Source organism: Cebus imitator, unplaced genomic scaffold (genome assembly GCF_001604975.1).
Source record: "Cebus imitator isolate Cc_AM_T3 unplaced genomic scaffold, Cebus_imitator-1.0 Scaffold765, whole genome shotgun sequence".
Classification (NCBI taxonomy): Eukaryota; Metazoa; Chordata; class Mammalia; order Primates; family Cebidae; genus Cebus; species Cebus imitator.
Window position 1 is genome coordinate 177,654 of NW_016108080.1, and position 15,565 is coordinate 193,218.

General features: G+C 37.6%; 2 protein-coding genes across 5 annotated transcripts in view; one reads left to right on the top strand and one right to left on the bottom strand.

The window, feature by feature from the left end:
* Nucleotides 1-4,804, bottom strand: part of G6PC2 (glucose-6-phosphatase catalytic subunit 2) — a 6,888-nt gene extending 2,084 nt beyond the window's left edge. The window contains exons 1-3 of one of the 2 annotated variants that reach the window (XM_017519670.2): nt 4,497-4,804; nt 3,515-3,624; nt 1,419-1,530 (exon numbers count right to left, since the gene is read on the bottom strand). In XM_017519670.2, coding sequence (XP_017375159.1) covers nt 1,419-1,530; nt 3,515-3,624; nt 4,497-4,738 — 464 coding nt within the window. In that variant the 5' untranslated portion in view covers nt 4,739-4,804. The remainder of the gene's footprint in view (nt 1-1,418; nt 1,531-3,514; nt 3,625-4,496) is intronic. The other variant, XM_017519671.2, reaches the window with a different exon arrangement.
* The window catches only part of SPC25 (SPC25 component of NDC80 kinetochore complex), a 39,188-nt gene that overhangs the window by 4,293 nt on the left and 19,330 nt on the right, over nt 1-15,565 (top strand). The gene's annotated exons all lie outside the window — the stretch shown is intronic.

Below are 15,565 nucleotides of genomic sequence, written 5' to 3' on the forward strand. Positions count from 1 at the left end.
ACACAGACACACACACACACACACACACACACACAAACAAAAAAAAAACATTAAAAAATACTAAATCCAAGCAATGCATGTCATTGAAAAAAAGTGTTAGCAGTATCGAATTCCAGGAATCCTTAAATGGTTTGTTCCTGATAATCAGACTGAAATTTGGTTATAGAAACGCTAGGAACACAGAGAAATGAGGCTTTGAAAGACGAAGTAAGCAGGATATCAATGTGGAAGAACAATAAAGAATTCGGTACTGTGAAGGTAAAAAGCACACAGTAAAGTTTTATAAATGAAGAAAATATTGCAATTATAAAAATTAAAAAGGATTTATGATCATTTTTTTTCTTAGAGGAAATATATTTTTCCAGGTTTGGTCATTGGAGGCAGAAATAAAGTATAGAGAAAAGGTGAAACTGATCTAGATTCCTACTTTGAAAACTGTCTGCAAATAGAAAATGCTAACTTCTTTACATCATAACACCTTACTGTTGTTGTTTTGGGTTGGGCAATAAATACATTAAAGCATACAGTTCACAGTCTCATTAGAATAAACTTTTAAGTTACCAAAATTCCTTTGGTCATTTGTTTTTTTATATTATCCAATACTACTCTAAAAAGTGGAATATGTGATAGATCTTGAAAATATTTTCTTTTAGAAAACTTTTTAATAATGGTGTATGTTATAGTATTTTTTGAAGGTTAACTTGCAAATCTAATTTCAAGTCACCTAATTTATGGCTGAGATGGTGCTCAGGATTGTTTTAATGACAAAGTATTTCAGGAAAGAAGAGAAAGAAACGACCCAATTTCTACACAGCTGTGAGTAACCTTAAAGTTTAGACCTTTCTAAACATTAAAAAATCTGCTAACATTAAATCTACTAACATTCAAATTTAAGTTTGCTTCTAGAATGTTTTTAATTAAAACATTTGCATACTCTTTAAAGCTGGAATATATGTTACTGAAATCAAAAGCATTGGCTATTCAAAGAAGGAAGCATGATTTTACTGAATAAACTGATGCAGTCAAGGAGAATGATGATTCTCAAAACTTCCAGTTAATCTTAAAGCAAGAGAATATGCATGCAAAAATGTTTCCTTATGCTGTATAATTTTAGATGGCTTATTTATGAGCTATCAAAATAATTATTGCATTTTGGAAACCCAGAGGCACAGTCAAGTAAGTTATTAATCAGTTAAACATTTCCAACTTGAAAAGCAGAAATAACTATGAGCTAATTAGGCTATTATCTTAAAGCAAAATATTAGTTTTCTATTCATTTTGTTATTTTGTCTATGAAAGAATAGAATAAGCACATTTTATTCAACGACTAAAACTGCACTAAAATTAATTTTTAGGCAAGACTTTCTGTATTCAATACTGTTGTATTCCAGCGCTACAGAAACTGCAGCAAAGCTAACCTGTGCAGAGTGATAGAGACCTTATCCATCCTACAGACAGTGTGGCTCAGGGCAGCAGTTATCATGACATACCAGACACAGGATGAGCCCATTGCATGGCCAGATGGACTTCCTGCAACAACAAAGTGTCCGTCCATTTGAAAAGTGGTTAATTAACTATCAATATCAGAAGTGAATAATAGAACAGCATACTCACCATGAAAATTATTAGTAACGCAGAAAAGAACCACAGGGCACAGGCTCATGTAATGTTTAGAAGTAGGTAGAAATAAGGAAAATTGAGTTAAATTTGAGCCTGAGAGGCACTGTCTCAAAAATTTTTTTCCAGATTTTCAGTTTCATTGAATTCCAGAAATCAACATACTCAAGGCTAATTAAGAACTCAGGTGGTTGCACCCAAATCTGCCACAGTCCTACTCATTCTTCAATATTTAATTGTTTTTAATTGAGAAAAAGTATTAGATTGGTGCAAAAGCAATTGCAGTTTTGCCATTACTTTCAATGGCAAAAACCACAATTACTTTTGCCCCACCCTAATGCTTATGTTGGATCTTGAACTGGCTTGTTTTCCTTGGGCTGACAAGTCAAACTCTAAAGGGTATGGTTGCTAGGCCTGTGATTTGCTGATTGACTTACAAATGATTGCTGTGTACTAGCAGCCACTCCTATACCTATTTTGTGCCCACTGCAGTGAGAACCTTTGTTTTAAAATAGAGGATGAGGAGGAACTGTAAAGAGGGCATTAATCCTAACGGAAAGATCCTGCAGACTGTAGTCTTTCTATTTCCAGAATGCCTTTTCCATCCTACTGAATTTTTTATTAATCACTTTACTTAGATGTCCTCCCTGATTTTTCACCTAGTAGTTCATTCAAATTAAATACCAGTCTCTTTTTGGTTAAACAAAGACAGACCTATTTCTTACCTGCAGTAATTTTCATAGCCTTTTAAAAAAATATGCCTGAATGAATTGGGCGTCTCCCAGGTAATTGCAGTCTTTCTTTCTTTCCTCTCTCTCTCTCTGTTTCCAGAAAATGTCTCATAAGGTGGAACACATGCCAGAAAGGGCTAGGATTGACCATGATAACATTTCAGTGGTCTCAAATGTTACCCACGCAACCATTCATCCAATTATCACACTTTTGTTTCACAAAGATAAAATACGCATAATCCCTCCCCGGACGGAATGTCCAGTCTAGGTAATTACATATATAAAGAATTAATTATATAGCTTAGTATAATAAGTGACATACCAGATGTATATATACTTTTATAAGAACAAAAAAGACATATTCAGAAAACTCATTAGGAATTTACACATCCTTTACTATGCTTAACTCTACTCAGAGCTAGTTTCAAAAGATGTCAATTGGAAGAATGTTATGCTATGTAAAATGATGAGGTACAATGTAACACATTCTTATAAATTAAAAACATGTACTTTAAAAATATATATTTCAAAAACCTTTTAAAAACAGTCTGATACTCAACTATCACAATAAAGATTTTATATTCATACAGAATCTTACTTAGGATAAAAAAGTGGTCCAAGAAGCCTGCTTGTGTACTGCAAACACAGAGAAAAATATACTTTAAAGAGCTGGTTCTAAGGTTAGAAATAGTCTTTACTGGCTATAATAGCACTGAGAAGTCCTTACCTTTCTTATAGAAGACTTGTCTACTCCTCCCTCATTCGTGAAATTCTCAGAAGACCTATAATAACTTTGAGAGTGCTCGGCAGCAGGTAAACCAACATTTCTAAGATCTTACTCTAGTTCCTTGAGAATTTGTTCTAGTTAACTGTTGCTTTAGTAGCAAGTCATTACATTCTTCTGAAAAGTAAACACCAAACCATCATTTGGGGAATGTTCTCCCAATCTACGCTTTCACAAACAACAAAATGGAATTTGAGGTTTTTGTTTGCTTGTTTTTTACTTTGCTTCCTCATTAGTAACTTTGATGATTATGAACTTTTAGCATCCTCACCCATGAGATTTTCTTTACTACCCTATATAATATCAGTTACTAGATGATAACCATGTGTAATGATTCTCTCTTGGAAGATCTTCAGTAATTGAGGCTGCTGTAATAGCTTACCTGGACCTGTTTCGCATGTAATGGGGAATTGTTCAAGGCATGGACTTGAGTGATTTGGGTAAATCTGAGTTTCTTGGACCCACCAGTAAGGTCGATGACCAAATAATATCCTGTATTCAAAGAAATATAAACATGCATATATATTTAAATACACAGCTATTATTTAATTGGAGATTAGCAATTCTTTCCTATAAACATGACTCAAGCACAGGGTGATTTGTGAAAGTTCATGATTAAGAGACTTTGAAAGAACTAGGTCTTGGTCTCTCACACATTATTAAAGGTGGTAGTCATTTGGGATTTTGGCACCCTGGTTTCCCATTAACCTGGGGGCTTTTTTCCCTTGCAAGGAATGTCTTACGGGTGCTTTGGATACTTAGACTGGAAATATCGAAATGGTCCCTGGGATGATCAATTTGTTCATTATCATGCTGACCATTTAAGTTATTCTTAATCACAGAATATGTGTCACAGGGGTTTGGGATTTACTTATAAGTCATTAAAGTATACATTTCTGGCCGGGCATGGTGGCTCATGCCTGTAATCCCAGCATTTTGGGAGGCCAAGGTGGGCAGATCACCTGAGGTCAGGAATTTGAGACCAGCCTGACCAACATGGAGAAATCCCGTCTCTACTAAAAATACAAAATTAGCTGGGCATGGTGGTGCATGCCTGTAATCCCAGCCATTCAGGAGGCTGAGGCGGGAGAATCACTTGAACCTGGGAGGCAGAGGTTGCAGTGAGCCAAGATTACACCATTGCACTCCAGTCTGGGAAACAAGAGTGACACTCCATCTCATAAAAAAGTATACATTTCTGTGCTTTTTAAAGGTTCTACTTATGAATCTGGTGTTTCAAGTTAACTGGTATATTTGAAAGATTTTCCAAGTAAAACTATACACATCTAAAATGTGATTATTATGCCAAAGCCACAAATTTAAGGATAAATTTTAGGAAAAATGAAATGAAACAGAAATCTTACCATTTAAATATAAGATTGAACCAATCCCCAATGACTGCTACCCATATCATCTTGGTTCCAACTGTCTGATTAAGTTGAAACCAAAGAGGAAAATAAATGAAAAAGATATTCCGGGGGTCTCCAACATTGGACATAAAATTTAGAAAATTGTAGTAAGCTCGGTAGTCCTTCTGCAAATGCTGAATTATGAGCACTCCATTCCTGTGAAGGAAATCCATCTTGAAAAAGGTAATTCTAAACATAGAACAATTGGAGCTGACGTGCTCTGATGCCCACTGTTTTTATACTGTGCCTTTGTGGCATGTCGAGCCATTACCACAACATGTGATGCTGACCATCTGTACAGAGGGCACACCGGACCTCCTCTGCTGAAAAGCTCATCTGTTTATGATTTTAATTGGTGGCAAAGAGTGAAGTACATGCTGATTCTGTGGCAATTTGAGGGGGAAATTTGGATGGAACCACAATGAATTTCTTATGCAACCTCCCTTTTGTGTGAACAGTTGGATCATGTTTGTTTGAAATTTTTTGTACAGTTCATTTCCTCCAAGGTCAGACATGAGCAATTTCTATGTTTGGTGAAAAGACTTTGCAAATAAATATTGCATGCCAAATAGCCCAGAAAGCCATGTATTTTAATTTGAGATAGGCTGTGGTTCTCTATTTTATTGGGTCTTTGAGGAAAATGGTTGAATAAATATCTGGGTATGAAAAATATGTGATATGACAGATTATTTTCTGATCACAGATGTAAAATAAGAATAGTTCAATTTATTTTTTATCGAAGAGAATGATAGAATATATGTGGAACAGGGAAAGAAATGTGTTGCTTTTTGTGAGACAAGAAAGCAGAAATGAAAATCATTTGGCTAATAGAAATGTGTTAGAATCAAATTGTATCTTTTATTAACTAGAGAATACAGTTGAGAGGAATGGGGAATGATTCATGTGACAAAAATAGGAATAGACTTCAAAGGGCTTTTGACCAATCAGGAAAATGGTTTGTTGAGAGCAAAGTGTTAAACGGAAGTGGAAAGCACCAAACAAATGCTGAGAATGAACAGAAGCGTAGCACAAAGAGACTATGGATCTAAGTCATAGGTCCTATGGACCAGGACCCTGGTTCTGGGCTGTGAACCATGACTGGATCCTGGACTGTGGACGATGGTAGACTGAGAATGAACAGAAGGGTAGCACAAAGAGACTATGGATCTAAGTCATAGGTCCTATGGACCAGGACCCTGGTTCTGGGCTGTGAACCATGACTGGATCCTGGACTGTGGACGATGGTAGACTGAGAATGAACAGAAGGGTAGCACGAAGAGGCTATGGATCTAAGTCAGAGAGATGCTGGGTTTAGGGAGCTAGATTGTGTCTAGGATGATTAGTGGGAAGGCAACTAAGCCTCACAAGGTGGCCAGAGGTGCAGCTCGGTAAACTTACTTGTTATTTTATCATTCAGATTTTTGTATTTGTTTACCATGGGCTAAGCAAGGACAAAAGACTTCACTAGAAGCCTTCACAGGCTGTAACTATCACTTTGAACTTCTCTTAGAGTTTTGTGTCCTATCATTTAACAGCACCATTGTTACTGGGTGTCGGTGTCTATTGGTACCTTACCTTGCAGAAATGCATTGACTAACCATTAACATCTTTTGGGTTGCTTTTTAAAAATGCCATAACTGTGCTCCCACCTGAGATCAATTATATTTCTGGCGATGGGATTTGGGCACTGGTACTATTAAAATACTTCTCAAGTGGTTCCAATGCGTCATAGGGCTTAGAATCATTGTGCTAAGGCAATTTATATGAGGAATTAGCCTTGGCTAATTAGAGTCTATGCTTCTGGCTTTTTTTGTTTTGCATATTCAGGTTCTATAACTTCCATAATCTCTTTAATGAGCCATGAGGCTGGACGTAACTTCCCTTTATTCTTTTTCTAAAAAGTGTTTGAGCTACATAATTCATAATATTCGTTTTCTTCAGAAATGCCTTATCCTTAAATCAGGATGTAAATGATACATTTTGTCTTCCAATTAAAAATTAAACTTCCTGCTCTTCAACACCTCAGAGTCTGTGATTAGCCTTTCATCTATGGTAGTTAATTTAGAAAGACTGTCTCCCGAGAACTATTGGTTCTGTAGACTGTGGGATAATTAAGTGAAGCAAAAGCACCTTGATTTCCTTCGCCCTTTAACAGCATCTGCTAATCTGCTTATTCCTCATAGTTGGTCATTTTTAGTCTCTTTGTATATTAGCTTCTGTGCATCCACTGGTGATGCCTTCCTGGCCAGCATCCTCACCACCCTTCTGACAATGCTGTCTCTCAAACACGCTTTTCTCCTAGGGGAGTGTATGAGTCTGCTAGGGCTGCCATAACAAAGTACCAGACTGGGTGGCTTACAAAACAGAAATGTAGGAGACTAGGAGTCCGAAATCAAGGTGTTGGTGGCGTTGACTTCTTCTGAGCCCCCATCCTTGGCTTGCAGATGGCTGCCTACTCTGTCTTCACATAGTCTTCCCCACTACATGGCTGTGTTCTAATCTCCTCTTTTTACAAGGACACCAGTGTTATTGAATTAAGGTACATACTGATGACTTCATTCTAACTTAATCACCCCTTTAAAGACCCTATTTCCAAACACAGTCTTTCTGGGAAGTACTGGGGCTTAGAACTTCAACATGAATATGAGGGAACACAGTTTAGCCCATAACCAGGATTTAGAAATAATTTATAATCATATATTTATGGCAAGCATATATATTTAGTATCTCTCTCCTGCACTACAATATAAGCTCCATAAAACAAGGTGTCCTGGCCACTTGTGCACCAGCCACAAGCACAGTTCCCATAACAGGCCCATTTAGAAACCGATTGCCCGCAAAGCTGGCAAAGCTCCTGTGGGCCCCTAAGATGGTACGTTGGACAGGGCATGGTGGCTCACACCTGTGATTGCACCACTTTGGGAGGCCGAGGTGGGCAGATCATCTGAGGTCAGGAGTTCAAGACCAGCCTAGCCAACATGGTAAAATCCTGTCTCTACTAAAAAAAATAAAATAAAAAAAAGAAACAAAAATTAGCCAGGCATTGTGGTGGTCTCCTATAGATCCAGCCACTTGGGAGTCTGAGGCAGGAGAATCGCTTGACCTGAGAGGTGGAGGTTACAGTGAGACCACAAAGCTGCACTCCAGCCTGGCTGACAGAGGGAGACTTCATCTCAAAAAAAAAAAAAAAAAAAAAAAAGGCAGGTTCTTACTGAGTGTATTCATGAGTTTTTATTCCTTTCATGAAAGAGAGGGCCTATATAACAGGGGCTTTATAGAGAGGCCTATATAAAGCCATATAACAGGGGCTTCAGGTTTCATAAAACCTGTAACTGCCCCAGACCCAGCATAGTTATTTAGCAAATGTTTATTGAGTGAATATATTATTGAACAAAGTTGATATGAGCACCAAATTATAAGGAGCCTGTGTTTTAAAACTATATTATTTGGTTAGTGCAAACTCAAAATGCATTTCTCCACAGAGATCATGTTATATAGTGGCAATGTCAAGAAAGTGTATTTAAGATAGAGAAAATATATATAATGTGTATTCTAGAAAGGGTTAATATATTTATGTGTGTGTGTATATATGTGTATGTATACATACATATATAAAATGTATGCAGATCTGTGTATATGTATATGTGTATGCATATATGTATACATACATTGTATATACATATATAATATATATACACATATATGTACACACACACAAATATACACATCTTCTTATGATTAAATAGAATAGAAGAATAAACAATTTAAAAAATTGGGGCCAGGCATGGTACCTCACATCTGTAATCCCAGCACTGTGAGAAGCCATGGTGGGAAGATCACTTGAAGCCAGGAGCTTGAGAGCAGCCTGGGAAACAAAACAAGACCCCATCTCTATTTAATATATATTTATTTCATATATATTTGTTATATATGTATATATATAATAATCTATTTTTAAGTTTTATAAAGGAAAGAAGAGAACAGAGTGAAGGGAACAGGGATAAAAAGTAGACTTCTTTGGACATACTTATTTTATAGATTTGACTTTGAAACCATGTAAATATTTTACAGAATTATACGTCAGATTTAAAATTAAGATGCTATTCATAGAAAATTTTAAAAATGAAAAAAGTGAAAACACCATTTCATCCATTATACTGGTGAGCTATTTGCTTCCAGCTTCTCAGCACTTACACGTATTTTATGATTTGTTCCTGTGGGAAATCTCTTTCTACACGTTTCTTTAGTTCTCCTCCATTTGCTGTCTGCCACTCGAATTGTCATGGCTTAGGGTGGTGATGCTCTTCTATTCTATGTGGGCCCCAGCAGTAAGGAGATGCAGAAGACTGGTTCTTTCTGACACTAATAATTTTCTGTCGGAGGAGCTCTTCCCTCCAGTGACAGAGCCTGCCTGACAAGCTGGGTCATTTCAAAGCCGAGATTGTTAGAGTTTAAGGTCTATGTCCCAAATCAGTTGACCAAATGATGGAACAAAGTCACATTCAACCTACCCAGACCAAGATCCAAAAGAGGGTAGATCCACCTGTACTCATCCTCTGTTTGAAGTTGTATTTCTTAAAGTGTGACCTATGGACCACCTACCTACCTCCTGCCACCTACATGTAATTTCCAGGCCCACTCCAGATCACAGAATGAGACATTTTGGAGACAACATCCAGAAAGCATTTTAGTAAGCTTTCTAGATGGTTTCTATAAACATCAAATTTTACAAGCTCGGCCTTCATTCATCCTTCCCTTGCAACGAGGTGTCTATACCAGTCCTCTATCTCCTGTGTGGAGTTGGCCTCTCCATGTACCACTTTCTCAACTTCTACATTAAGTCATTTTTTTCATTTGCCTTATTTGGGGAACTGTATTATTCCATTCTTTCTCATGGATACAAACTTGATCTATTTTTATATTCTTCCTTTTAGATTTTCTTTTACGCTTATTTATTTTTTTTTTTGTCTTTTTATTTTTTTCCTTTTTGTGGAGAACGGGGTCTCGCTATATTGCCCAGGCAGGTCTCGAACTCCTGGGCTCAAGCTATCCTCCCGCCTTTGCCTCCCTAAGAGTTAGGATTATAGGCGTGAGCCACAGCGCCTGGCTTAGATTTCCTTTTTATTATCTTTTTTTAAGGCACATGATAAATACTAAAAAAAATTAGCAATAATTAGTATTAGCTATTCTTATTTTGCCAAATAGTTTGTAAGTATGGAATTGAATTCAAGCTCTGAAATTCCTGATCAGAGTGGAAGTAGGGTAAAGCGATACAATTTTACTCTTATACACAATTTTTATGATGCTTCTTTTCTGTACTCGGACATCTCTGCCTCTTACCCACTCTCTCTGTCCTCTCCTCTCTTTTCTTCTTCCCCTGCTTTCTCTTACTCTCCTTTTTCCTTTATCCTGGCCCCCTTCTTTTTCATACTAAATATTTAGTTATCTAAGTGTTTTAATTGGTCACTGTCAAATTCAACAGAGCAGAGACAAGGCTGAATTTTTCACTATTGCATCTGGGAATCAAGCCAAATACCCTACACGTTAGGAAATGGTTTTCAGAAATTGTATAGCCAGTCAACATTCCCTTTCGGATCACCTCCTTTTCTTTCTGCTATAGTAGAACTCTCCATTTGATTCCTCCAAGTGTTTGAGGACCAGAACTCTGCTGTGCCAGAGAAAGTGCTTTTGGAGTAGAAGAAATCTTTATGAATCTGTGCTTTGGGGTCTAACCTTAGCCACATCTCTTTGGTCACCAGGCAGTCCATAACATGAATTGATTTATTTAGGGATCAGTGAACTTCCTGAAATTGCATGCAAAATGTTTGTGCTTGTATGTATCTCTTGGAAGAAGCCATGATTTTCACGAGATTCTCAATGGAATCCCTGACCCAAGCAAATTAAGTACAGCGTGAGGTCCACTGGAATCCCATGCACTATCCATGAGCCCTATACTCAGGATCCTCCTATTTCCCCAGTTTCCTCAGAGATATCTTCATAACTCCAGCCACCCCACCATGAGCTGCTTGTCTTAAAGACTCCCTTCCTCTTACTGTTTTTAAAAAATCTTTTACTACTATAGTTGGTCCCAAAACCCTATACTGCCGCCTTGTTTTAGTTCATCCCTGTAGTTGAACACTTCTAGTTCTTTCTAGAATGTTCTCATTCTGATTCATTTAAAATTTTTCTGAGATTTTGGTTTACAGTACACCCCTGCCTGTATTACTTACTGGGACAGAGGATAGAATTTCTCCAATATGTTTTACCACACCAAATATTATATAACCACAAGATATGTCTTATCATAAAATGAACCATTCATCATTGAGTTATAGTGCTCACTGCAATTCAACACCATTGAGAGATACTTGACTTTAGATTGTGTGTTACTTGTGCAGTGGCAGTAAACAAAAATATATTTTGGAGGCATTGACCTTTACTGTCTCTGCATGGTCATTATCCTTTTACCACAAACTTATCTGCCTTCTCTAAAATAAATTGTATTTGAGATCTCTCCAGTGTCACCTTGCAATGTAAAATGGATTTATTTCAGATGGAATTTAGACCCTAGTGACTTTCAGAAAATCATTACCCTCATTCTGGCTAGCATCCCAGGAATATTGGCATTCCATAATGACACCATTATAAATGACCCTGCTACAGCTGTTCCAAGTACCCCTTTGCATTAGTCTCCTATGTACTTTTCTCTAGAAATGATCATGACCTATACATCTATACACTTTTTCTTGGATTACTAAAGGATGCAACAGAGTTGCCCATTGAGCAGTACTATTAATTTTCTTCACAGTAGACTTAATATATTGTAAAGCTGTGTTCATTTTTATAGATGATTTAAAGAGTACTGTGTAAAAAGTATGTGTAAAGCAGTGGCTCTCAAACTTTAATGTTCATCCAACTGCCCTGAAGGGCTTGTTAAAACACAGATTACAGGGACTCAGAGTCTTTGATTCACTAAGAATGGAGTGGCATCTGAGACGCTGTATTTCTAAGTTCCTAGATAATGGTGATGTTATTGGGTGGAGAACCTCTCATTTTTGGGAAGCAAAAGACTCAGTAAGACATGGACTCTTATATGTACCACACAGGACAGAGATAGAAAAGACCTTAAGAAGCTTGTGGCTGCCGGGCGCGGTGGCTCAAGCCTGTAATCCCAGCACTTTGGGAGGCCGAGGCGGGTGGATCATGAGGTCAAGAGATCGAGACCATCCTGGTCAACATAGTGAAACCGCGTCTCTACTAAAAATACAAAACATTAGCTGGGCATGGTGGCGTGTGCCTGTAATCCCAGCTACTCAGGAGGTTGAGGTAGGAGAATTGCCTGAACCCAGGAGGCGGAGGTTGCGGTGAGCCGAGATCGCGCCATTGCACTCCAGCCTGGGTAATAAGAGTGAAACTCCGGGAAGATAAGATATTTACATAAATCACATACCATTGTGTCCTTAGAGGTGAACAGATAGAGTAAATGGAAAAGAGGAAAGTCAGGCATAACTTTCAGTCTGTGAGATTAGGAAGCTTTTAGGGAGGACATGACAAGTGGCTGGGCCTTGAGATATGGGTAGAATTTAGAAATGCAAACTGTAGGATGAAAGGGAAAAATATTCATGAATATAATGGAGATAATATCATCACACCTAAAGACATTAACATTGATTGATAAATATATTGTATTTAAAAGCCGTAGAAGAAATCCTCATTTCTGACATTTATGAGACAATTTAAAAATTGTACCTGGAGTAGTCAGATTCATAGAGACAGAAGACAGAATGGTGGTTGTCAGAGTATGAGGGGAGGAAAGACAGATTTGTTATTTGATAGGCAGACTTTTAATTTTACAGATAAAAAGGGTTCTGGAGATGAATAGTGGTGATGGTTTCATAGTGCTGTGAATACACTCAACATCCCTTTACTATAAACTTAAAAATGGTTAAGACGGTAAATTTTATTTTATGTGTATTTTACCATAATAAAAATAACATGGATATTTTTGTTACTATATTGAATGTTTTCTGAGTACTTGGGAAATGTAGTCTTATTTTTCCTCTGAAGCTCTGATATTGTTCATCTTTTAAAAAAAAAATTAAAACTTTTATTGAGTTACAATTTCTATACTATGAACTTTCTCATTATAAATGTATAATTTCATGATTTTTAGTAAATTTATAGAGTTGCCAGTAATTGACACAAACCAGTTTCAGAACATCTCCAACACCCCAGAAACTTCCTTCATGCACTTTGGCAGTCAATGCCTGCATCTGCTCCCGGCCCCATGCAAAAACTGAACTGCTTTCTGTATCTGGGAATCTGGCTTTTTTATTTTATGTAAATCAAATCGTAGTATATGTCATCTTTTGCATTCAGCTTCTTTCACTTAGCATAACATTTTTGAGTAATTTTTCATGAATAAATGCTTCTTAGTTTGCTGTAATCTGTTAGTCAATTTCTATGTCACTTAAATAGTTGCTTTTGATAATTTGATCCAGTTTTATGGTTTCTTTTTAGGGGATAAAATTTGGTGACTTCCTCCCACCACACAGGTCCACATAGCAGACCTCCAGCATAGTCGTGGGAGGTGAGTGGATCATGCAGTTGGATTTCTTATAAATGGTTTAGTACCATCCTCTGGGTACTGTCCTTGCAACAGTGAGTGAGCTCTCATGAGATCAGGTCATTTAAAAGTGCGTGGCACCTCCCTCTGACCAATCTTGCTCCTGCTTTGGCACATGAAGTACCTTCTCCCCATTCATTTTCTGCCATGTTTGGAAGCTTCCTGAAGCCTCCCTAGAAGCAGAGGCTGCTCTTCTTCCTGTATAGCTTACAGAACCATGAGCCAATTAAACCTCTTTTCTCTGTAAATTACCCAGTCTCAAGTATTTCTTTATAGCAATGTGAGAACAGACTGATACAAGGTCCCAGCCCTTCCTTCATTTTATTTTATTTTTTTAATTCTAGGCAGGAGATGAAAGAGTCCAGCTGTAACCTGGCATTGAAGGTTGACTGCACTTTGGATACTGTAGTTTATAGCAATTGTCAGAAGACTTGCTTTCTTAAATTATCTATTGCAGTCTTTGACACAGGCCATTCAGAAATCTAGAACATTGAAAGTTTCTGTTCAAGAATCATTTAAATGCAGTAAGCATTTTCAATATTATAGGTTCTTAACCTGGAATCTGCAGGAAGAGACTTCTCTTTTGAACCCACAGTGACTTTTATAATTTCTATTTTCTCAGTGAATGGATGTTGAAAGTATAAATGTGAATGTCAGCATAAATGTGAATGTGATAAAGATAACTTTATACTTAAAGACGGGGAACTTATAGTCTAAACCACAGCATTACTCATGATCATTTCTAGCTCTGCCCCAAGATGCAAAGTATCTATCCAGCAAGTGTATGTGCAATAGAGAACAATGATCTTTTATCCTTATACCCCATTACCCTTCACCCATTGGAGAAAGAATTAAGTTTTCAGGGGAGGAGCAATGGAGCTTTCAATCTGAGCAAGACTATAACCACCATCCAGAAACACCTCCAGCCTGGGTACATGTGGCATTGTTTTGTTCCCCACCCTGCAGAAACCCAACCCTGGGTCACAGACCATATATCCCAGAGAAGGCAGTGCTCAACTCAGTACATGGCACAAAATAGAAACTCAATAAATCCTGATTGGGTTGAAATGAAAGGTACATAAATATGGTGGTGGTGGTGATGATGAAGTTGTGTGAGTAATAATAGGTGGGGGGGTCTGCTTTCCCCTTTTTAATGCTGAAAAGGCTAGAGGTCCCATTCTGTGTACTGAGCAGAAAGGAGATGGTTGTCTCTAGTTATACTTGGGGGATTAGAGAGAAATTACTCAGCCAGTCTTTCAGAAATGAAAATTTTGACAAACGACAAAGAAACTTCTTCCTCACATCCTGGTTGGGGAGGAGCATTCTGAAAGAATAAAAAGCAATGGACACTCTGAGGCTGCCCTAAAAACTGCACATTGGTAGGGCAATCACTCCCCTTAGCTGAAGACCCAAAGAGAGAATCTTCACTCAACAGTCTGATAAAGACCAGTGTAAAAAACTCAGTGAGGAATTCATCAACATGATACCAAGTCAGCTCCCTTCCATGAATCTTCTTAAGTACTGCCTTCACTAATTTGGTATTGTGAAAACCCTACAAATGAGTACCAGCACTCAATCAGCTGAAGTTCTGAGGTGCTCAACTCATAAAATTTTGCTTTAAGGTAAATACTATCATATATATAAAATCAGAAGTTCTTAGGAAAATATCTGGAAATGAAAGGAAATTTATCACAGCAAACGGGATGTCTAACTGTTTTAATAGCAGTCTCTAGGCTGCAAGCTAACTTTTGGATATACTGTGAAGTGTTAACTATTCATAATAACTTGTCCTGATTTCATAGGTCTTAATTTAGTTCTTGGAGAACAAATGGCTAGTATCTGGTCCCCTGAGACTGTTTTTTACATATTTATTTCTTGGTGTTTGTATTGCTGATGAAAATGAAAAGAAATTAGTATAGTAAAAATCTTTTGGTGTATAATAGAGGCTTTAATTTCACAAACATCTCATAGTCTAACATGAAAATAACTTTGACTTCGACTTCATTATTTTACCCAACTTCATTATTTTCCATTCTTCAGAGAGCATATTCTTTTTTTTTTGAGATGGAGCCCTGCTCCGTCGCCCAGACTGGAGTGCAGTGGTGAGATCTCAGCTCACTGCAACCTCTGACTCCTGGGTTCAAGCAACTCTCCTTCCTCAGCCTCCCAAGTAGATGGGATTACAGGTGCCCACAACTACGCCTGGCTAATTTTTTTTGTACCTTTAGTGGAGACGGCGTTTCATCATGTTGGCCAGCTGGTCTCGTACTCCTGACCTCCTGATCCGCTGCCTCCGCCTCCGAAAGTGCTGGGATTACAGGCATGAGCCACCACGCCCCGCCCAGAGAGCACATTCTTTAGTTTTTTTTTTTTTTTCCCCCCTAGTTTTCTTTCTTCC